The 22,500-nt window shown below is 47.7% G+C and overlaps 2 protein-coding genes and 1 long non-coding RNA gene across 3 annotated transcripts in view; 2 read left to right on the plus strand and 1 right to left on the minus strand.

The window, feature by feature from the left end:
- The window catches only part of LOC132455171 (CLIP-associating protein 1-B-like), a 175,487-nt gene that overhangs the window by 103,074 nt on the left and 49,913 nt on the right, over positions 1 to 22,500 (minus strand).
- Positions 1 to 22,500, plus strand: part of LOC132455200 (uncharacterized) — a 39,740-nt gene that overhangs the window by 10,557 nt on the left and 6,683 nt on the right. The window contains 3 exon segments of the mRNA XM_060049007.1: positions 13,720 to 13,778; positions 14,077 to 14,164; positions 18,982 to 18,996. Of these exon segments, the coding sequence (XP_059904990.1) occupies positions 13,720 to 13,778; positions 14,077 to 14,164; positions 18,982 to 18,996 (162 nt within the window).
- Positions 7 to 9,517, plus strand: LOC132455330 (uncharacterized). Its single transcript, XR_009525195.1, has 2 exons — positions 7 to 5,710; positions 5,815 to 9,517. It is a non-coding gene; the product is annotated as an uncharacterized LOC132455330 (long non-coding RNA).

The following is a 22,500-nucleotide window of genomic DNA, read 5'->3' on the forward strand; positions in this document are numbered from 1 at the left end:
AGCTGGGCGGACCTGCCTGGTCCCCGGGGAGCCCTTAACCTCCCATCTCCTGCGCTGCGTGCGTGCGGCGCGCAAACCAGGAGCTAGCGTTAGCCGCGAGGGACGCGGCTTTCAGGCCCGCGGCTTACAGTCCCACCAGGATTAGCCCGATTTGGCGCCGCCGGCGCTATGCCATGGAGATGGTCACGGTGGTTGAAAAGGCTACATGCTTAGCTGCAAACAGCCCACCGCTATGCCATTCAGCTGTCGTTAAAGTATCCGCGCGGCCGTCCTGGACAGCTAGCTACGGCTTCATCCGCGACCCCAGTATAAGAGGCCGTGTTTGGGTCACGGCTCTGTGGACTTGTAAATCTCAGGGTCGTTACCGTTGATGTATACCCTGTATGTTACAAGTAACATATGTTATGCGTGTAAATGTATGTATATACATAGATAGCTACTTTTCGTCGGGAGCCCGATGATACAATCTAAGGATTTTAGAGTGCCGATATGATTCGAAATGTGATTCGTTAAATAGTGCAATTTTGCAAAAATTGCGATACAATATTACGGTTAATTTGCACACCTTCTATAATAGGAAACACAGGCATGCAGGGATCTAGGGTAGAACCATGTAACAGTGGAATCTCATTTTAAGGCCACTTTGCTTATCAGACACAACTTACTTTAGTTTGAGAGGGCTTTGCTACTAACAGCCGAACCTTTCAATCTTTGACTTGTTATTTTACCAATTTGCAACACATACTCGCAGACTAGAGTTCACACACGAGGCGAAACCCAACATCAATAGCTCAACACTCAACTGTTTGAGCACGGACCTCCTGCACGCAGCCTACCCGGTGTCAAAGGTCAGCCCAAACGAACCCAACGACCCCGTGAAGTGAATGGAAACTTGATATTTACGCACATCGTTAAATAGTGTTTATGTCCCGCCGAAACTTAAAGCACTTCCTGGGCATCCTGTGCTGAAGGCTGTCTACCCTTGACTCGTTTCCTGTCTACCTGCTCCTCGAAATCTTCACTGGAACGAAAATAAAAAGAGCCCCGCCAATTTAAAAAAGAGTTCCCATACATCCCTGATCCCACCGATGGGTTTGGGTGGACGCAACCGCTGGTGGAAAGTCTCGGGCGCATCACACAGGAAGTGATGTCGTCGGCGCGTCAGGAAGTTCCACCCTGGCTGTGACACGGGGCAATCAAAACATCAACATTTGAATGCTTGTTTTTTCTCTCCATGCTAGTTTCCATTCAGTACATGACTGACATTGAGGTCATTACCAAGATGTAGGCGTTCTGGTTATCTATGCGTTGCGAACAATGGTCACATTTAATAACAGTGTGGCTTTGTACAGGCTCCTATGGTGGATTGAAGAAGCTTCTGTTACAGGACAGTAGCACTTGGAGTCTCTAATAGCCGTAGCATTCATGAGGGCCTGGAACGGGTATTTCCATCTTGCAGATTCTCCAACGAAAATATAGGCATCATGAATCCCATTGGAAGTGTGATATTTTTTCTAACGAGCATCCAAACAGATCTCTTACAATGATGATGACGATATAATAAACAGATATTTGCTTTTGAAAGCCAACCAGGCTTTTTCTAGTTCAATGTGGATGAATTATACAAAAGGATAATTGATTATTTTCACATCGCACACGTTATGGCACATTAGCTGAAGTGACGACGGCATCACGTACACATTTATGGTGTCACTGGCTGTTACACAGAATGACAATGAGCAAATTATACACTGGGCTTATTGTGTCTGACTGGGAGGTCTATTCAGGCAAAATATGAAATACCAGCAGAGTTGTCTGTCTGACTCTCTCGCCCTCCATCTCTCTCTTACACACACACACACACACACACACACACACACACACACACACACACACACACACACACACACACACACACACACACACACACACACACACACACACACACACACACACACACAGTCTTATCTCCCCCTCAATCAGCCCCACTGTGAAAGTCTCATCTGCCCCTCAGCCAATCAAACACAGCCTCTTTGTCTGAGCTCAGCAGCGGTTGGTCGAACCCCTTCCTGTTCCTGTTATGACATCCTGGTCACCCCTAGGGGCCGTTATTCCAATCACATTGACCAGGTGTCCCCCTATTGGCACACACACACACATACAGACACACACAAGTCTGCACACAAAAATGCAAATGAGTGTCTAAACGGCAAACAGACGTGCACACAGCTTCTGTCCGTTGCCCAAATAAACACATCCTGCTTAACATGCATACATACACACTCGCTGACACACAACCCCCAATGCGCACACATCCCCAACATACACACACACACACTCACACACTCACACCCACAACCCCCCCAAAGAGACGGATCTCCACACCTGTGATTGATGACTGTTGGTTCTGTGTTAGTGGTTCTGCCTTGTGTGTGTGTGTGTGTGTGTGTGTGCCAGTGTGTGTGTGCCAGTGTGTGTGTGTGTGCGTGCCAAGGCATGCCATACATATATTATTATGTTTTTAATATGTGCACAATTGAGTTTGCAATGAAAAAGTGCACATTTTTCTCTGCATACATTTCATGTTTCTTACTCGTGTTTGTGCGAGTCTCCTTGTGCACATGAAAGCGTTTATGCAAATCTCAACCCATTTTCCCGCTCCTTCCCTTCACTTCTCTCCTTCAGTATTGTTCTAAGATCTGATCACAGAGCTGTTGAAAGACTTTCCCCTACATTGCATTAGAAGACAGCACGGTATCACGCATCCCGTCTGGTTGTTGATGTGTTCTGCACCAAAAGGAAAGTTATGGAAACTTTAGTTTTCGAATTGAGTTTATACCTGGTTCATGAAGCACAACAGCAGCAGTAGCAGCCACAATATGATGACATGCCGGAGTCAACCACAACACACAGAATGTGCTGTTTTCAATGGTTTGGATGTAACCTTCAGGACAAAATATGTTTATAGGACGAACATTCATTGCAGCTGAATAGATGTATTATCTGATATGCTTTTATCAATACCCGATGACATCACTGTTGGCACTGTTTGAATGGAAGATGCGATTATCTTATCCAGCGTTTTTCCATACACCAGCACACACCCTCTTCTCTGCGCTAGTACAGTCATGTGCAGACCGCCCGATGCTGTTCTGGTGACAGGTTTGCCCCCTGAAAGGACCACCGCAAGCTGTTCCCATCATGTCTCCTTCCACTCCTTCAAATCCTTTCCTTATGTCACTCCCCTTTCTTTCCGTCTTCTCTGTCTGTGTCTTTCTGTCTCGCTCTTTCGCTTTTTCTCTCTCTCTCGTGCCCGTCTCTCTGGTCTCTCTTGTCCCCATCTCTCTCTCTCTCTCTCTCTCTCTCTCTCTCTCTCTCTTTCTCTTTCTCTTTCTCTTTCTCTCTCTCTCTCTCTCTTTCCCCCCCCCCGTCTATCTCTCTGTTTCTATATCTATCTCTCCTGTCCCCGTCTCTATCCACCATCTATTGGTGTGACATTTCGCCCCGTCTTTATGTCTTTGTGAAAGATACAATGGCACAGACTGGAGCCCTGGGCAACAACCCCAGAACCCTGCTTTATTAAACACACACACACACACACACACACACACACACACACACACACACACACACACACACTGAAAGGGGTTCAGTTGGGCAAAGGTGGCAGACATCATTTCCGACGGAGCCAGTCACTATCCAGTTGGTTTTTTGGTGTGTGCAGCATTCGAGGTGTGATCCAGTTGTGTGTGTGTGTGTGTGTGTGTGTGCGTGTGTGTGTTGATGAGCGTTTGTGGCTCTGTAGAACCAAGCTGCTCGAGTGTGTGTTTATCGCAAATTCACCTGGTCTGACAGGTTTAAGTTGGCGTGCTTATCTCACACGCACTCTTGGAGACAGGCTGTTCAGGAGCAGCGGTGCACGCCCAGGTCCTCACATTAGCAACGTGTCAGGGTTCACCTCGGATAATACAGACGGATAGGCAGAAACGCCGTTTGTGTGAGTGTCCTTTGTTAGAAATGGCATGGCCAGCCGTCAGTGAAATGCTCTGAGCGATTATCTGTTTCTAGTTGTCTGCCTCTGTATGAGATCATTTAGACCGACCAATCAGGGCCATCCCTTCTCCGATCGGGCAGTCCATCTTGCCTGTCAATCCCAGACGTGTGAAATGCAACACTTCTAAATGTCGGTGATGCGTAGGGAGGTATGGAGGGAAGGAGATATAGGGTGTGCAGGGTGTTTTGTGGGGGGTTGTTTGGTTTGAAAATGTTGTTCTCTTTTGCAATTTGCTGCTGTACGTCTCTTGAGTGTTAGTGACAGCTGCCTCAAGCTAAAGATGCACAAAAACAGGCAATAAAACAAAAGTCGCTGCCACGCATCACACCAAAAAAATACAGCCGCACTTTGGCTTGTATCAACCACAAGCGCAAAGACGACGAATAAAATGGCGGCAAACACACCGAAAGAGAAACCCATCATCTTTCCCCGCCGATCAAGAGCCGGAAAACGACAGAGCGGTGCAGGAAGATGGACAGTCGGGAGACATAGTGGCGGGGAGGTTGGAGGTTGTGATAATGTGGTGTCAGCCGTGACAGATGAGGCGGAGTAGGCACAGACAGGGGAGTTATCAACCCCCTACTGACACACACACACACACACACCCTCCCCTAAAGCGACACCCATGATGTGTGTCTGTGTGTGAGTGTGTGTGTGTGTGTGTGTGTGTGTGCGCGCAGTAAAGCGCGCCTAATGGGTGTTTTCTTAGACAATGGAGTCATTAGAGCACTAGTCCTGGTGGGTGTGTGTGTGTGTGTGCCGTGCATGTGACAAACTAACGATGTATCGACGCCTGCCAGACACATTACCGCAGGCTTGGGTCCTACTGTGTGTGTGTGTGTGTGTGTGTGTGTGTGTGTGTGTATGTGCTTCATACATCTCTATCCATATTCATCGTGCTGGCACCATATGGTGCCAATGCAGGGTGAAAGAGGCAGGGCTGGTGGTGGGATGGTGACGAACCATTCTCGCCTCCACCATCGCTGTACAAAACCTGCCTTGATCCCACATCAATGGCTGGCTTACAGAGAGTAGATCTTCCAAGATGATGCAAGGATGTTTTTATTGAGGTCATCTGATGTTTTGTGATCCTTTAATACTATCGTAATGGTCAGCAAGAGTGATGCCAGGTGCAGTGCCTTTTAGGATCTTGCACAATATCCACACTGTCTCTTATCCCCTCACTCGTGATCAGACCTGGGGCTTATCCAATCACTTAAGGCCCTTGCTAGTGATCTGACCTATTCTGTAAACACAGCGATTGTGTACCGAGCTACAATATTGTTTTTCTTTGGTGCTATTCCATCATTTGTGTGTTTTTTGTTGTGGTTTGGGGTCTGCACCTGCCTCGTTGTTCTTTGAAAGCCAAACATAACCCAAGACATGATGCATATTGACTATAGTTGAACGCACCGTAGCGAACACTGCCCAATGGTGCAATTAATTTGCTTCAACAAAGTCAGCACCAACGTTTCGGCTTGAAAAAAGCCAAACTAATTACAGATTCCAGCGGGCCTTGGGCTGGCCCTTACCTAAGATATACTTGGTGACATGCCGTCCCCGCCGTGTACTCCTCCATGCATTTCTCAGGAGGCACACCAGAACGCCACATGTCGGTACGCCCTTCTGTTGTCAGCTAGCGTGTGGTCAGCTAGCGTGTTGTCAGCTAGCGTGTTGTCAGCTAGCGTGTTGTCAGCTAGCGTGTTGTCAGCTAGCGTGTTGTTAGCTAGCGTGTTGTCAGCTAGCGTGTTGTCAGCTAGCGTGTTGCCCACTGTGCGTGGGAATGCTGCCGTGTGAGAATCCTGAGACAATAGTTGGCTGTTGCGGCATGGCAGGTGTCGCGACGGACCGACTGCTGATGTACACACCGTGGCGGTGGGGGGGTGGTTGGAACGTCGCTCCCGCCCATCCCCTCATGTTGTACCTGAATCACATCGTGGGACCAACCCCAGCTCCTCATGTTGTACCTGAATCACATCGTGGGACCAACCCCAGCTCCTCATGTTGTACCTGAAAAACATCGTGGGACCAACCCCAGCTCCTCATGTTGTACCTGAATCACATCGTGGGACCAACCCCAGCTCCTCATGTTGTACCTGAATCACATCGTGGGACCAACCCCAGCTCCTCATGTTGTACCTGAAAAACATCATGTGACCAACCCCAGCTCCTCATGTTGTACCTGAATCACATCGTGGGACCAACCCCAGCTCCTCATGTTGTACCTGAATCACATCGTGGGACCAACCCCAGCTCCTCATGTTGTACCTGAATCACATCATGTGACCAACCCCAGCTCTTCATGTTGTACCTCAATCACATCATGTGACCAACCCCAGCTCTGTATGTTTTAACCTCAATCACATCATGTGACCAACCCCAGCTCTGTATGTTTTACCTGAATCACATCGTGTGAGCAGCCACCACAGTGTCCAACGCTGTTATGACAATCCTTAAGCAAAGCATGTGATGTGCACCCAAAGCATGTAGAGATGGCCATGACTGTTTTGATCCTCCTTCTGGATCAAACCCTGTTCTTGCTTTTCATCGTCACGTATCTGAGACCAAACCTTGCGGAGTGGGATTCCAGCAGTTGCATCTCAAGCCGTCAAAGTCCGGAAAGGAGGGATCTTGTTATTTTATTCCTAGATTATCTGAAGGTCAACTGCCATGTTGTTGTTATTCCTTCATGCGAAGCGTCTCAGTCATTTCCATAGCATGTCACTCCTGAAGGGAGCTGAACTGACAATAGTCCCTTAGGGAATTATAGGCTCAATGGTTGTAGAGAACCATATTCATATTCTGTAGTCATTAAATTAAATGAATTGTGGAATGGAGTGATGCCAATGTCTTTATTGTCTTGTGTTCTTAATCTGTTGACTTAAAGGTTGTGTCCCATGTCGTGGGCGTCGGCTTTAAACACACCGCGTCCTTTCACTGACAAGCCCCGACCATTGGCAGTTGTTATCCAATTATATCGTCCTTTTCGTTGCCAAAAAACCTGCAAAAAACACCTGTGTACCTCTGGCACCCACACAGACACGGGTCCATGTCATGGCCTGTTTAAACTCCCAAAGCAGGACCACTGCCACATGGCTGAGTTTCTGACAGGTTGACAGTCCTTTTTCATCTATTTGATTAAACCGCTTGCGTATCGTCAGTCCACAGCCTGGGGTTGCCCTGTTCTAGGCTTAGCCATAAACTGGTTTTCAGGTACAGCTCATACTGCACACACGTACACACACGTACAAACACACGTACAAACACACGTACACACGCGTACAAACACAGGTACACAATACTACACACACGTACAAACACACGTACAAACACACGTACACACGTACAAACACACGTACACACGTACAAACACACGTACACACACATACGCACGAGATATTACAAGAGGCTATGCTTGCTCGGTAGCATCTGACGCGCCTCGCCACACGACCACAAGACAGATGTGGCAGGCCGGCGGGGGGGAGGGGGTGTGTGTGTGAATGTAGGCCTCACACAATCAAACTACGTGCGTGGGATTTACATTCGATGATCTGCCCTACTAGGCTGAGATAATCTCTGGTGACTACTGCACACCGGCTGATTTAACGTTAACAGCCGACAAAATGATAACCTCGTACCACCGTTTATGGTCCGCCTGGTCTTTGGGGAGACTCCTCTATCCAAAGTGACACTGAATACACACGCATCCATAAGGCGAAGACGCAGGTTACGACGTCTTGCTAAAGAATCAGTGTCGGACACAGAACCTGCCAGCTGGCAGTTGAAACCCCTACTGGTTACTACTGGTTATTACGACTGGTTCACGGCCACACAGAGAACCCGACCCAGTGGGTCCAGCAGGTCGCGGCTGGTTCCCACCGAGCCAAAGTGTTGTTTGTTGTGGTACATCCAGCCAGGCCGCTAGGGCAGGGACAAGGGCGAATAAATGCATTGGCAGCACTGCTTGGAACGAGCTTCCAGTCACCAGCCAGCCAGCCAGCCAGCCAGCCAGCCAGCCAGCAGTCTCCCAGACCTTGCCAAACTGACGGTGGGACTTCAGCCGAGTCTGCTCTGCCAACCCCCAGCCTTTGCAAGTCCTACCGTTTGAAAATTTAATTCAGTAAGATACATGTTCTTGGAATTGGATTTAAACATTACCTCTGAATCTTTCTCTCTAACTCTATCTCTACTTGCACTTTTTATTCCGGTATCTTCTTAAGACAATGAATAATGTGTTCTTTCACCGAAACGGTTACTGGTTGTTTATGTGTCAGGATATTTAGTTTTGTTAAGATGGGTCATCCCCGAACAACGTCCTGCTTTCCTTTGTGAGGAAATCAAATGCATAAACCATCCCTATTTCACTCACTAGGTATCCTTGCCTCGTTGTCGTCTATCCTTATTGTAGCATAGCAATTAGCGAGGACCCCGCAGAGCAGAATCAACTGCCCGAAGCAAGTCTGGCACTTACTTTTCATGTTCTTAGCCCGGTACCCAATAAAGAAAGATAATCATATAATTCTTTAACAAAACAAAACCTAAGGGCCGCCACTGTAGCGGATACGTAAACACATTATACAGGGTGGATAAAAGAAAAAGTAAAAAAAAAAAAGACCAATTACACCAAATGTCCCAATATAAATGTAATTATATTCTTAGCCCCTAGCTGTAGGACTTCTCGAACCTCAGATGTTTGTGGCTTTATTTATGAGGACGAGGTGTTGGGACGCGCCCCAGGGGCGGAAGCCCTCCTTGTCCCGCTCCAGCGACCTCGGAGCGTATCACAACAAACCACAGTGGAAGTCCTCTGGGGTGGGGGGGGGGGGGGGGTGGGTGTCTGGTGTATGTGGGGTATGTGCTCACTGTTTTGTTTGAGGGTGTCCTGGCCTGCTGCCAGCTCTCTCTGCGATACTGATAATACTCTCTCCTTCTCTTCCACTTAGAGCGCCGCCGTGTCCCGTATCTCTTCCTCTCTCAAGCTCACGTTCATACACGTACATTTCTATCCCTTAATCCCTTTCTTGGCCATGTATCACTTTTCAGTATTACCCATTTCTCTTTGTAGCAGTACACTTGCCACCTCCGTCCGTTTGTCTGTCTGTTCCTTCTTCCAACCTCTGTCAGCGTTAGTTCCTGCTATTGGTTAAAAACAAAAAAAAGAGAGCTAAAAATGTGCTCCAACTGAATCCTATTAAAGTGTGCTTTCCTCCATAATGGCCGGTCCCATGTGAACAGCAGATTAACTACCATCCCTGTTCCTCATTTTTAATACCGAAAAACCCTGCAGCACTTTGGCTGACAAGGCCAGCTGACGTACGTGTGTGTGTGTGTGTGTGTGTGTGTGTGTGTGTGTGTGTGTGTGTGTGTGTGTGTGTGTGTGTGTGTGTGTGTGTGTGTGTGTGTGTGTGTGTGTGTGTGTGTGTGTGTGTGTGTGTGTGTGTGTGTGTGAGACGGAGAGAGAAAGTGAGCGAGCGCTTTTGTGACGTCATCTTCATATCGTATCATCCTCATGTTCCATCCTGTAACGAGCATCAAACATCGTTAGAGTCAGTGATTTGAACCACGGTGTAACATCAGTCAGGAGCTGCACAGCTCGTTGCAGAACATTGCTCAGTTTAATCTCTCGCTTTTGCGTTCTTTGCTTCAAGTTATTGCACGGGACACACACACAGGCAAAGACAGACGCACACACGCACTCGCACACGCACAGTGTTGACATGGAGGAGTATTAGAACTCTGATTGGTCTCATCTGGTTTCAACAGCGTGATTAATTGCTTGCTCCGCATTGTTCTGTACACACACTCGTTACTGTTTCTGTTCCTCTGTCTTATCACGTAAAAGTGAACTGATCTCTACCGAACCACCTGCTTCATTTTATTAAAGTTTGAGAATGGCTATCCTGTATTGTATCGTTTCCCGCACTGACATTGAAGGAAAGAAACACTGTTCTCTGCGTGTGTGTGTCACCATATGTGACGTTATTCAGAGGGTGTTTAGGACTGAATACTATGTGAATATGTGCGAACAATTTGGAGATCACATCATCCAATCATGGTATGTGTTTTATTACTTTCATGACGGCTAGGCAGTTTGAAAGAGAAGGCTATCTCTCTGTCACTCCCTCGCTGTCTCTCTCACTCTCTCCCTCCCTCTCTCTCTCTCTGTCACTCTCCCTGGTTTAACATGAAGCAGACTCTCAGTGATCCATCTTATCTGCTCTGAGCAAGGGACCAGATCGCACAAACATGTCCATCACAGTGAACAGTGTGTGTGTGTGTGTACATCGTGTGTGTGCTTGGATGGCAGCTTTTCAATGAGTCACAACTTTACACTGCTGACTGGCTGCTTCCCTTTCCTATACAGGACATGTGTGTGTATGTTTGTCTTTGTCTTTGTGTGTGTGTGTGTGTGTGTATGTATGTGTGTGTGTGTGTGTGTGTGTGTGTGTTCATACGGGAGTGTGTCCTATTGGAAATGGTGCCCCTCAACTGAAGGACGTTGACAACTGTGTGTGTCTGTGGGTGCGTGCGTGTGTGTGTTCTGATGGATTAATGATGTTCAGGTGTGCTGGCAACACGTTCTCATCCGAGATAAAACATAGCATAGGCCCCTCGCTCCCTAACCTGCTGACTACTGCTTAGCTTTGGAGCCATTCGGCCGATGACTAGTTTAGCTTTTGACGCAACACGCAACGGCTAGTTTAGCTTTGTAGCCACACTCGATGGCTAGTTTAGCTTTGTATCAAGGTCTGATGGCTACTGGTTAAGCTTTTAATAATTCCCCAGCTGCCTTATTTAGCTTTGTAGCAACGTGCAAGCTGGTTTGTTTAGATTTGTAGAAACACCCGACAGCTAGTCTAGCTAAGTAGCAACGCGCCCCCGGCTAGTTTAGCTTTGTAGCAATGCCCGACGGCTAGTTTAGCTTGTAGCAACGCCCGACGGCTAGTATAGCTTGTAGCAACTCACTGGTCGGCTAGTTTAGCTTTGTAGCGACTTGTCTGCTGGCTAGTTAGCTTTAGGTCCCTTTGATCTTTGAAGGGTATCCAGCGAGGAACGCTACGCTGGGTTATGGACCAGGTATACGCTGTCGACCCCGTCCAGGATTTACCCCCCCCCCCCCCCCCCCAATTTTGATTCACTGGTACTTTCTCAAATAGCATTTTCCATGCAGTTAGCAGTTAGCTAGACAGCGGGCACAGCGGGCTAGGCATGCTAGCTGTCATGGTGGAACTGGAGGGCCCACTGAAAACAGGAAGCAGCTGAATCAACATCCTGCCCAGGCAGGATTGGATTGGGGGGGGAGAATACAAGCGGCCATTTGTAAGATTACCCCCAGCCCCCCCCCCCCCCCCACCAACCCCCAACAATAACCCCCTTTGTGATGTCAGACCACAAGAATACACTGGGGATTTCACACACGCCCGCACGCGCGCACACACACGCACACTCTGATATTACGCCTGGCTAGTTATCAGTGGCCACTAGTTAGTCTGCTCTCCAAGCAACATCTAGTGAGACGGAGCGGACCAGTCTACTTAAGACACACTGGTCTCCATGGATTCTGTCGCTCTCTCTCTCTCCCCCTCTCTCCGGCTCTCTCTCTCTCTATGGGGTCAGTGTCGGTCGGCCTGACACAGACTGCTGCTGATGAATTAGTAAAGGCTAACAGGGGGTTCTAAATGGAGCAGGCGGCTCTCTCTCTCTCTATCGCCGGCCGTCAGGGTCCTCTCTGGCCTACTTAACCAGCCCCGGGTCACCAAGCACTCTGAGGTGTGTGTGTGTGTGTATGTGACATGACTTTTGATGGTAAGATAGAACAGGGCCTCTTGTGTGTCTGGACTTGGCAAGAAAAAGTGTGTGTGTGTGTGTTTGTGTCTGTGTGTGCTACCGTTTTGCCCCTGCTCAAAGGCGTAGAAGAAGAAAAGGTTAGGACCGGTTGTGTGTCCGCGTTAAGTACGTCCTTGGGTAGAATGAAGCGGAACACACACACAGTAACACACACACACTGAGGCCCGCAAACGCACACACACAAACAGAAACACACGTGCACAAACGCACGCACGCACACACTCACACACAGAAATCCTGCACGCACTAACACACTCAAACATACACACGGAAAGCCTGCATGCACTCACACACGCACACAAGCACATAAGCAGATGCGCACACACACACACACACACACACACACGACGGGGGGCATTGGCACAGCAGATGCTGCTGGCTTCATTATGAAGCAGCATCGTGGCTCCAGCTGGCGGGGGTCTTTAATACTTTACAGGTCAGCACAGATCAACAGCTCTTAACACTTTACTAGCTAACTGAATTTCCACCTGCTAAAGTTTTCTTTAGCGGCGAAAAAAAGAGGCACTTTGACACGTAATACGTGACACACTGCTCAATTGATCCTTTGGCACGAGGCCAAATAATTAAGAAACCGTTGTGTTTTCAGAACCGAGGGCTGATTCCCCGAAAACCGCATCGGTGGCAGGACGGACGTGACATCATGTTTTTTGGGATTATTGCGTACGAAAGACTTCGCAATGTACACAAAGTACACAATGTGGGTGAAAGTACCCAGACAACTTACACACGCTCTGTGTGTTTCGCCCTGTTATAACATAAAAGATTCCACCTCTTGTTTGGCCCGTCCTACAAATACGAACTGCGATCCGGACTCCCCGTGTGTTTGGGTTGTGACGTTGATCGCCTTTAACGCCAGGTCGACATTATACTCGCAGTTGGCGTCAAATGGTTCCACATAACATCTCCGTTAGTTGCGTGTGAGGAATAAGAGTTTAGGTAAGCGTCCAGAACATTGAGTCAGTGCTCTGGAAGAGGGGGTCCCCTTCTAGCCTGGCCTGGCTGTGAAGGGAGGCTGTTCGTTCCAGACTGGGGACAGCCGTGTTGCGGCTGGATGTGGTCGTCTGCCCTACATCGTTAGCATGACCCAGTGAACCCGCTGTCTTCGGGCAATGGAAGATGCACACTGTAAAATCATACACACACTAACGGTCACACACAGACACACACGCACACACACACACACACACAAACTCGCTGTACACGTATAGACACACGCTATATACACATCTACACCCATGCTGTTTTACACACACACTGTAACAGAAACACACACTATCAGAAACACACTGTACAAAAAAAACACACTGCACACACGCACACACTGTACACAGTCACTGACACAAAAAATGTACACAGAGTACGCATACACACACAATGGTTATGGGTGGAGTCCTTTAAGGGGAGGGTGCGCATCATTGTACCCGAGTGTGTGTGTGTGTGTGAGTCTCCGTTTACATTAAGTCTGCTGTCAATCAAACGTCAAGTCTAATGAGCGCTCCCTCTCTCTCGCTGTCTCTCTCTCCCCTCTCCATCGTCGGTTTGTCAAGAGTCTACTGTCAAGGAACAGATTTGCTCTCTAGCTGCCATGGCGGTTTACTGTAGTGTGTGTGTGTGTGTGTGTGTGTGTGTGTGTGTGTGTTTGTACTGTGCGGATGTCTGAATGTGTGTTGAAGTATGATTGTGTTGATGTATGTGTGTGTGTTGATGTATGCGTGGGTTGTATATGTGGCTTGATGTATGTGTGTGTTGTTGTGCGTCACTGTACAGTCCCCTGACCAGGTGTTGTTGTGTTGCAGACGCCTTTGTGAACAGCCAGGAGTGGACCCTGAGTCGGACCGTCCCAGAACTCAAAGTGGTGAGTGCTCATCAACGTACACCTGCACGCCAACCACCAGCGCGTACACACACAGACATGTGACCACAAGCACACACAGAGACACATGACTGCACACGCACGCACGCACACGCACGCACGGACGCGCACACACACACAAAGGCTCTCACACACGTAGACGGAAGCAGAAGCGACTGTCTCGAGCACATAGCACAGATGCATCAAACACAACGTGATTATTGAAGTATTTATTATTCATATTCCACCCGAGGGTCTTGTCCTGTTTAAAAACCTGTTTGTGTCTATTCTGCTGCCCCAGGGAATCGTGGGTAACCTGGCCAGTGGCAAGTCGGCATTGGTGCACAGATATCTGACGGGAACGTACGTGCAGGAGGAGTCTCCAGAGGGTAAGCCCAGCTGTCTGTCTGTCTGCGCGTCTCTTCTTTGAGGTGTCCGTCTGTCCCTTACCTCTTGTCTGTATCCTGGTTCTTCCTTTATGTGTACCTTGCATGTCTGTCTGTATCTCTCTCCCTTTCGCTGTATGTTTTTACTGTCTATCATTTTTGGACAATCCGTCTCTCTCTCCCTTTCCTCTCAATGATTTCAGTCAGTCAGCTGTTTCTCTGTTCTATTTAAACTTCTCAATCATCCCCTGTATCTCTTTGCTTGTTTCACAAACCTCTCTCCCTCCCCCTCTCCCTCTGACCAGAGGACCTAGCGAAAATATTAATAAACGGGTGCAGGAATTCATCTCGGGCCTGACCCTAAAGCTCCAATCATATTAACATAAACACAAGTGGATTACAGACAAATACCGCGGCAGCGCTTAAAGTCCTTAAAGGCGGCGCTGAGCGTCTCCATTCAGCCCTGGCCTGGCCCTCTCTTTACCCCACTTCCCTGTCCCCCATTAGCCATTCAGCCCAAGGCGTTAACCCACTACTCTCCCTCCCAGGCTCAGGAACAACAATCGACCCACTTGGGGTTTTCAGATGTGCTCCGTGATCAGTGTTTAGCGAGCAGTGATAACGGGGGTGAAAAGCAAATTCCTTCAGTCAAGTCTCTTCAATGGATCTTCAGTTTCACTGAAGATCCATTGAAGAGATTTAACTGAACATGTGTTTTTTTTTTTACGACCGGGTCGAAAGTGGAAATGTCGCGAGTGAGAAAGCATCAAAATATGCATCAAAAAGACATTCTGGAGGTTTGAAAACGAACCCGCTTATTTCTCCGCACTGCGCAGGTGTTCCTCCTGAGACACCATCTTCGGCGTCTAAACTAGGTTAAGGATCAGAGAGAGAGAGGGAGAGAGGGAGAGGGGGAGAGGGGGAGAGAGAGAGAGGGGGAGATGCAACCCAAGGCTTACCGGGATCTCATTGCCGGGTGCCCACTTAATGCCGTGTTTAGATGCGGAAACCTTCCTCACCGCCCGCGTTCGGTGAATCCATGTCACGGAAAAAGTGTCGGATCCTCGCCCTCCCTCCTGCTCTCCTTGAACAGATTACGGATCCCGCCATTCCTTTGCGACAGTTCGTTGGCACGCCTCGGGGAAACGCGAACATATTTCCTCATCCAATATTAAAGTGCTCAGGGAACTCTCTCTCTCTCTCTCTCTCTCTTTCTCTCTTTCTCTCTTTCTCTCTCCGTCTCTCTCTCTTTCGTTCTCTCTCTCTGCCAACTCCCACGCATGCAGAAGAGCCCGACCTCCTCAGCGGCCCCAGACCCACTGGCCCAGAAGCTACTGGCATCCCATAATGTATTTATCTCCCCATCGTCTCGTGAAGCACAGGGCCCGAGAGCATGCACTTAGCACTGCAGAACGCTTCTCCAAGAACACCTTTAATATTAGAGAGTGATTCTAGGAAATAGTCTCTCTAATATGTATGCATATTGCTATGTGAAGGGTAACTATGTAATCACGGGTGTGAAATAGAATCTATATTATACCTGAGCAGGCTAAACTTGGTCGTTTCAGTGCTATAATGGGCGTTCATTTTTTATTTATGGCCTGTTGTACTGAAAGTGTAAATAAATCTGCATTTCAGCAGAAGAACCGACAGAGGTTTCGATCTCCCTCCTCTGGAAAGATGATTTACAGAGGATTGCCTACGATAAGCTCATCATTTAGATGTTTACTGACACCTCTGGAGAATCAAACACAATGGGTTTACACTTAAAAAAGTATTAATTGGGTTTACCTACCCTTTTAAAGAGAATTGCCGGCATCGTTTTATTCCTACACAATCTAAAAGTTTTAACAATTAAAATCAAACGTACCAGGATTCGCCCCCTCTCTCTCCCAAAAACGCATTCATCGCAAGTCACGGAACTCATCTTGTTGATTGTGTTCAGCAGTTTTCATCCAAATGAAATTGGTAAATATTTAGGTTGAGCATCTTTTTTCGGCATCCTTCAGACAGAGAGAGTACACAACACCGGGGCCTTGTGTACACTCGCATCCACACAAAATCATCACTAAACAGATGTTGGAGGGGATACGGACCCTTGGTGCATTGTCACTATGAAAGAGTCAGACTACAGAAAGACTTTGGTCCAGATCTACCCTTTCGGTATATCAAACAACCTGTCAGATTTTAAGACGTCCAGATGTTTTTGAGAGCTCTCTTTCTTTCAAACATCTGGAAATGTTCCGGCACCAGGACGCCTTCTTCGCTAGCGTGGCTTTCTAAACTTGTTTGGTGAAAAAATGAAATGTAATCTTGTGCTCCTAAACTCGGGTCTCATTAACCCTTCCCCTGACCCGGGGCGCTTTCGCTAAGCGCACAAAACCGTAAAACATCGCCTTTTCAGAGATAAGCTCTAAAGCAGGGGTTCTCAAAGTTTTGACAGCTGACTGAGGGCTGCTAAAGGAAAAAAAATCATGTGGGAATCGCCATCAGCATCCCAGTGGGGGAAAAAAACATTGCACCGTGGACATCTGGGAGGGAGGTCAAGTGAGGTCTAAATCACGAAACTGATGTTCATCCTTTCAAAGTAATGAACAGTCGGATTAAAACTAACAAATGTAACAGGATTTAATTGAAAGCTAGAGAGAGTCGACTTTTCTCTTTATATATATATTTTTTTGTTTAAATTAATATTGACATAATAAAAAAAAAAAAAAAATGTTATTTTTTTTTATTTTTATGTTATATCGGGCCGCCAGGAATGTTTCTGCGGGCCGCCAATGGCCCGCGGGCCGCACTTTGAGAACTAATGCTCTAAAGTGTGCGTCCTTAGAGGGGTTCAGGCGGTCAAACAGGGGCTCCCCGCGGACCCCTTGTTTGCAAAAATACGTTCCCTCATTGCGCTGTAACACAAGCAGAAGTAGCTCCCGCCAGCGCTCTTTTTTTCTTTTCCGACAGTTTGCCAGAGCATGTTTCGTCTGTTTGCCCCCCCCCCCCCCCGACTTAAATTCATGTCTGCTACGACCACCAGGACTACCTTCTGGAAGCCAACAAGGCCAACCGATGAAACGGTTTGCTAACGCTGTAAAGCAAAGCCTGAATACAAAATAATACTCGGGGACGAAAAAAGCACTATAAACACTCCGCCAACCCCCCCGTAAAAGCCTGTTTACGCTGAAATGTCTTGAGAATACCAATTAAAGTGGGGCCTTCAGTATCGGGGGGGAGTTCCAAGAGGCTAACGTCGCTAACTTCAGCAGCTGGCGGCTCTCTTCTATAGCCTCAAATACTTGGCCAACAGCGGCATGTCCGTGTTTGATTCAGCGCACGGCCCACCCCGAGCCGGCCCACCCCGAGCCGGTCCCTTAACAAACCCACCCCCCCAAAAAAATAAATCGCCGATCGGAATAGTGGGCATCGCTCTCTACTACCTCCCTTCGGGTAAGCAGCGTAGTCTCCTGCTGCAGTGGAATAATGCTCCAGCATGGCCCTGGCTCTTAAGGGGGTAGACGTGGCCCCTCAGTCCTGTGGCCTCCCCAGTCTCGTGGTCCCCAGTCTCGTGGCTGTTGATTGGGACGGGGGTGTTTCTCGGCCTCTCGATTGGTTGGTTGGTTGTTGGAGAGGGCGGGTTAACCGCAGTACCGCGAAGCCTGTCGCCAGCGCTATTCTTAGTCTGCACTCTGAGGCCTGGAGCCAAGAAGGCCCCTTCAGCCCAGGGGCCCCTTCAGTGGGGCCCCTGGGCTGAATCCCACCGGCGGAGGATTTATGAATGGCCTGAATGGGGACCAGCCGGCCCTCTCCTATGTGCCACCGTCGCTCAGAGACTGGGCGGCAGGGAGTCGGGCCGACTTGTGGTGTGGCCCAGTGGGTGGGGCCCACCTCAACCCCCCCGAAGGAGAAGGGGCCGACTCAACAGGAAGGAAGTGGAGCATTAAAGAGTCTGCAGAAAATAACGGCACTCGCGTAAAGTAAATAAACCAAACCAGGGAAACCCCGTTCACAGGCCGGCTATTCCTGGTCTCTCTCTCTCTCTGTCTGTCTGTCTGTCTCTCCTTCTGTCTGTCTCTCGTTCTGCCTGTCTATCTGTCGCTCTCCTTTTCCGACACTTTGTGTACTTCCAATTGTTAATCTTGTTGGCTCTCCTCTACTCCTCCTCTCTTCCGCATCATTGCCCTCTCTGAGAAGCTTTCCCTTTTATTCTCTCTCTCTCTCTCTCTCTCTCTCTCTCTCTCTCTCTCTCTCTCTCTCTCTCTCTCTCGTTCTCTCTCTCTCTCTTCCCTCTCGTTCTCTCTCTCTCTCTTCCCTCTCGTTCTCTTCCCTCTCGTTCTCTTCCCTCTCGTTCTCTTCCCTCTCGTTCTCTTCCCTCTCGTTCTCTTCCCTCTCGTTCTCTTCCCTCTCGTTCTCTCTCTCTCTCTCTCTCTCTCTCTCTCTCTCTCTCTCTCTCTCTCTCTCTCTCTCTCTCTTCGTCCTCTCTCTCACCCTCCCTCTTTTCCCCTCTGTTTATCGTTCGCCCCCATAAACCTTTGCTCACGTCTCTACTCTCTCGCTCACTCACTCCCCCCCCCCCCCCCCCATCAGTGTCTTTGTTTCCCATAAACTTTTGAACTTCTTCCATCTCTCCCTCTGTTGCATCTTTTTTTAAATCTCCAGGCTCTGCCACAAACGTACGCGCCATCCTCCCTCTCGCTCTTTCTATGATCTGTGTGCTGGTTTTTGACTGCATGTATAACTGGGGCTGCATCTTTGATTTGCTCTGTCTCTCTCTCTCTGTCTCTCTCTCTCTGTCTCTCTATCTTCCCTTGGCTGCAACTCTAAACTAGCTGACGTGGACGCAGGTAACTATTCCTAATCTTGCTTACGGACTTCCTCCAGCTATCTCCTTTGATTCGCCCATCCCGCCATCCTCCAGTCTGTCCCTCCATCCCTCCACCCATCCGACCAATCCAGTCCCGGGTTCTGCACACCTGGTTCCAGCGTTGTTAAGTTCTAGTCAATTGGGTGATGGTTAGAATCACGCCTTGAATTAACGGGTAGAATCCTAGCCCCGTCAATGACTCCTAAAAGGGAGTCACAGAATTGTAAGTTTAATTATGAAAAAGTTAACATTCTTTATAAATATGATTATTATATACTAGTGAGGCTAACATTAGCGTTAGCATTTGAGCACCACCCATGAGTGTTTGTGCCAGGAGCTAAGGTCTGCAGAACCCAAGTCTTACGATGCTGCTGTGCTGCATCGTTAGCATTAGCTTTGTTAGCATTATTAGCATTTCACGTCTTAGCCCGGACTAGCCAGTCTGGTCCATCGTAGCCTTGTGACGCTAGTCTTTACCCATTCACCTCGATCCAGCCCCATCTCCCCCCCTGCCATTTTGTTATCAACACCAACCGATACAATCCCCACATGCACACACGTACACACACACACACACACGCACACACTCACGTCCACGTGCAACATGCTGCTGACGGTGCGTTGGCTCCATCTGCTCCACTGCGGCAGCAGAGAGCTCTGCCTTCCTCTGCAGTGGGAGGTGTTCACTAGAGTAGTGATGTCACCAAGTTACCTGTTCACCAGCAGTGATATACCACCATGTTATCTGTCCACTATAACCAGAGCAGTGATGTATCACCATGTTATCTGTTCATTATAACCAGAGCAGTGATGTATCACCATGTTATCTGTCCACTATAACCAGAGCAGTGATATACCACCATGTTATCTGTTCACTAGAGTAGTGATACCACCATGTTATCTGTTCACTAGAGTAGTGATACCACCATGTTATCTGTTCACTAGAGTAGTGATATACCACCATGGTATCTGTTCACCAGGGTAGTGATACCACCATGTTATCTGTTCACTATAACCAGAGCAGTGATGTATCACCATGTTATCTGTTCACTATAACCAGAGCAGTGATATACCACCATGTTATCTGTTCACTAGAGTAGTGATGTCACCAAGTTACCTGTTCACCAGCAGTGATATACCACCATGTTATCTGTTCACTAGAGTAGTGATGTCACCAAGTTACCTGTTCACCAGCAGTGATATACCACCATGTTATCTGTTCACTAGCAGTGATATACCACCATGTTATCTGTTCACCAGGGTAGTGATACCACCATGTTATCTGTTCACTATAACCAGAGCAGTGATGTACCACCATGTTATCTGTTCACTAGAGTAGTGATACCACCATGTTATCTGTTCACTATAACCAGAGCAGTGATGTACCACCATGTTATCTGTTCACTATAACCAGAGCAGTGATGTATCACCATGTTATCTGTCCACTATAACCAGAGCAGTGATATACCACCATGTTATCTGTTCACTAGAGTAGTGATACCACCATGTTATCTGTTCACTAGCAGTGATATACCACCATGGTATCTGTTCACCAGGGTAGTGATACCACCATGTTATCTGTTCACTATAACCAGAGCAGTGATGTATCACCATGTTATCTGTTCACCAGAGTAGTGATACCACCATGTTATCTGTTCACTATAACCAGAGCAGTGATGTATCACCATGTTATCTGTTCACTATAACCAGAGCAGTGATGTATCACCATGTTATCTGTTCACTATAACCAGAGCAGTGATGTATCACCATGTTATCTGTTCACTATAACCAGAGCAGTGATGTATCACCATGTTATCTGTCCACTATAACCAGAGCAGTGATGTATCACCATGTTATCTGTTCATTATAACCAGAGCAGTGATGTACCACCATGTTTTCTGTTCACTATAACCAGAGCAGTGATGTTTCACCATGTTATCTGTTCACTATAAACGGAGCAGTGATATATCACCATGGTATCTGTTAGGGCCCGACCGATATTGATTTTTGAGTGCCGATGCCGATTATTTTCAGAGAAAAATTACGATTACGATTTTATCGGCCGTTTAAAAACAAAACAAACAAAAGCATATAAAACATAGTTTTTGATACCTTAAATATACTTAAAACACTTTTGACAAATATTTGAATTGAATGCAGAACCTTTGAGTGTTTTAGAATACATTTACAGTCAAAAATGAGTGTGATGTAAAATGTAAAATAAATAACTAACTCCCAATGTGCTGCGCTCGTGAGCAGTGACTAACACGTGCGAGCTGAGCAGTATGGTCTCACCGTTAGAGTCTACAGTATAACAAATTAACATGGCCTGGGACCTAAAGAAAAACAGGCACAACATGCTCAAACAACGCGTCTTGTGTACATTGGTGAGGTGAGCGCGCAGATGCCTGAGCGAGTGTGCTTTCGTGTTGTACGGTAAAATTCAATCTCCTCTTTTTTACTCCAGCTAAAGTTGTAAGTTAGCCAGGCGAGTAGGAGCGGAATCTGCAGGATACTAAGCGCAATAACATAAAAAAAAAAAAAGGCTATAATCGGCCGATTAAATCGGCAGGCCGATGAATCGGTCGGGCCCTAGTATCTGTTCACTATAACCAGAGCAGTGATATATCACCATGTTATCTGTTCATTATAACCAGAGCAGTGATGTACCACCATGTTATCTGTTCATTATAACCAGAGCAGTGATGTATCACCATGTTATCTGTTCATTATAACCAGAGCAGTGATGTACCACCATGTTATCTGTTCACGAGAATAGTGATACCACCATGTTATCTGTTCACTGGAGTAGTGATGCACCATCATGTTACCTCTTCACTGGAGAAGTGATGTACCATCATTGTATCTATTCACTACGACCATAGCAATGATATGGCATCAAGTCATCTGTTCACTAGAACATTGATAGATTGTTGAGTGTTCTGTTATTTTAGAAATGAGGGACTTATGGAATGAACTCAAATGACACGCATGTGTGTTGTTTTTTATTCAGGTTTCATGTTATGGTGGGTTATCATGTTATGACATGGTCCCAAGGATGTTCCACTTCCTCCTGCTTCAGTGGCTGTTCTCTGAAACCCACTCTGTCCTAAAACGAGACAGACTGCATGCTCTCTCTGTCTCTCGCTCTCGCTCTGTCTCTGTCTCTGTCTGTCTCTCTCTCTCTGTCTCTCGCTCTCGCTCTCTCTCTGTCTCTGTCCCCGTCTCTCTCTCTCTCTCTCTCTCTCTCTGTCCCCGTCTCTCTCTCTCTCTCTCTGTCCCCGTCTCTCTCTCTCTCTCTCTCTCCCCGTCTCTCTCTCTCTCTCTCTCTCTCTCTCTCTGTCCCCGTCTCTCTCTCTCTCTCTGTCCCCGTCTCTCTCTCTCTCTCTCTCTCTCTCTCTCTCTCTCTCTCTGTCCCCGTCTCTCTCTCTCTCTCTCTCTCTCTGTCTCTCGCTCTCGCTCTCTCTCTGTCTCTGTCCCCGTC

The sequence above is a fragment of the Gadus macrocephalus genome, chromosome 4 (assembly GCF_031168955.1).
Source record: "Gadus macrocephalus chromosome 4, ASM3116895v1".
Lineage (NCBI taxonomy): Eukaryota > Metazoa > Chordata > Actinopteri > Gadiformes > Gadidae > Gadus > Gadus macrocephalus.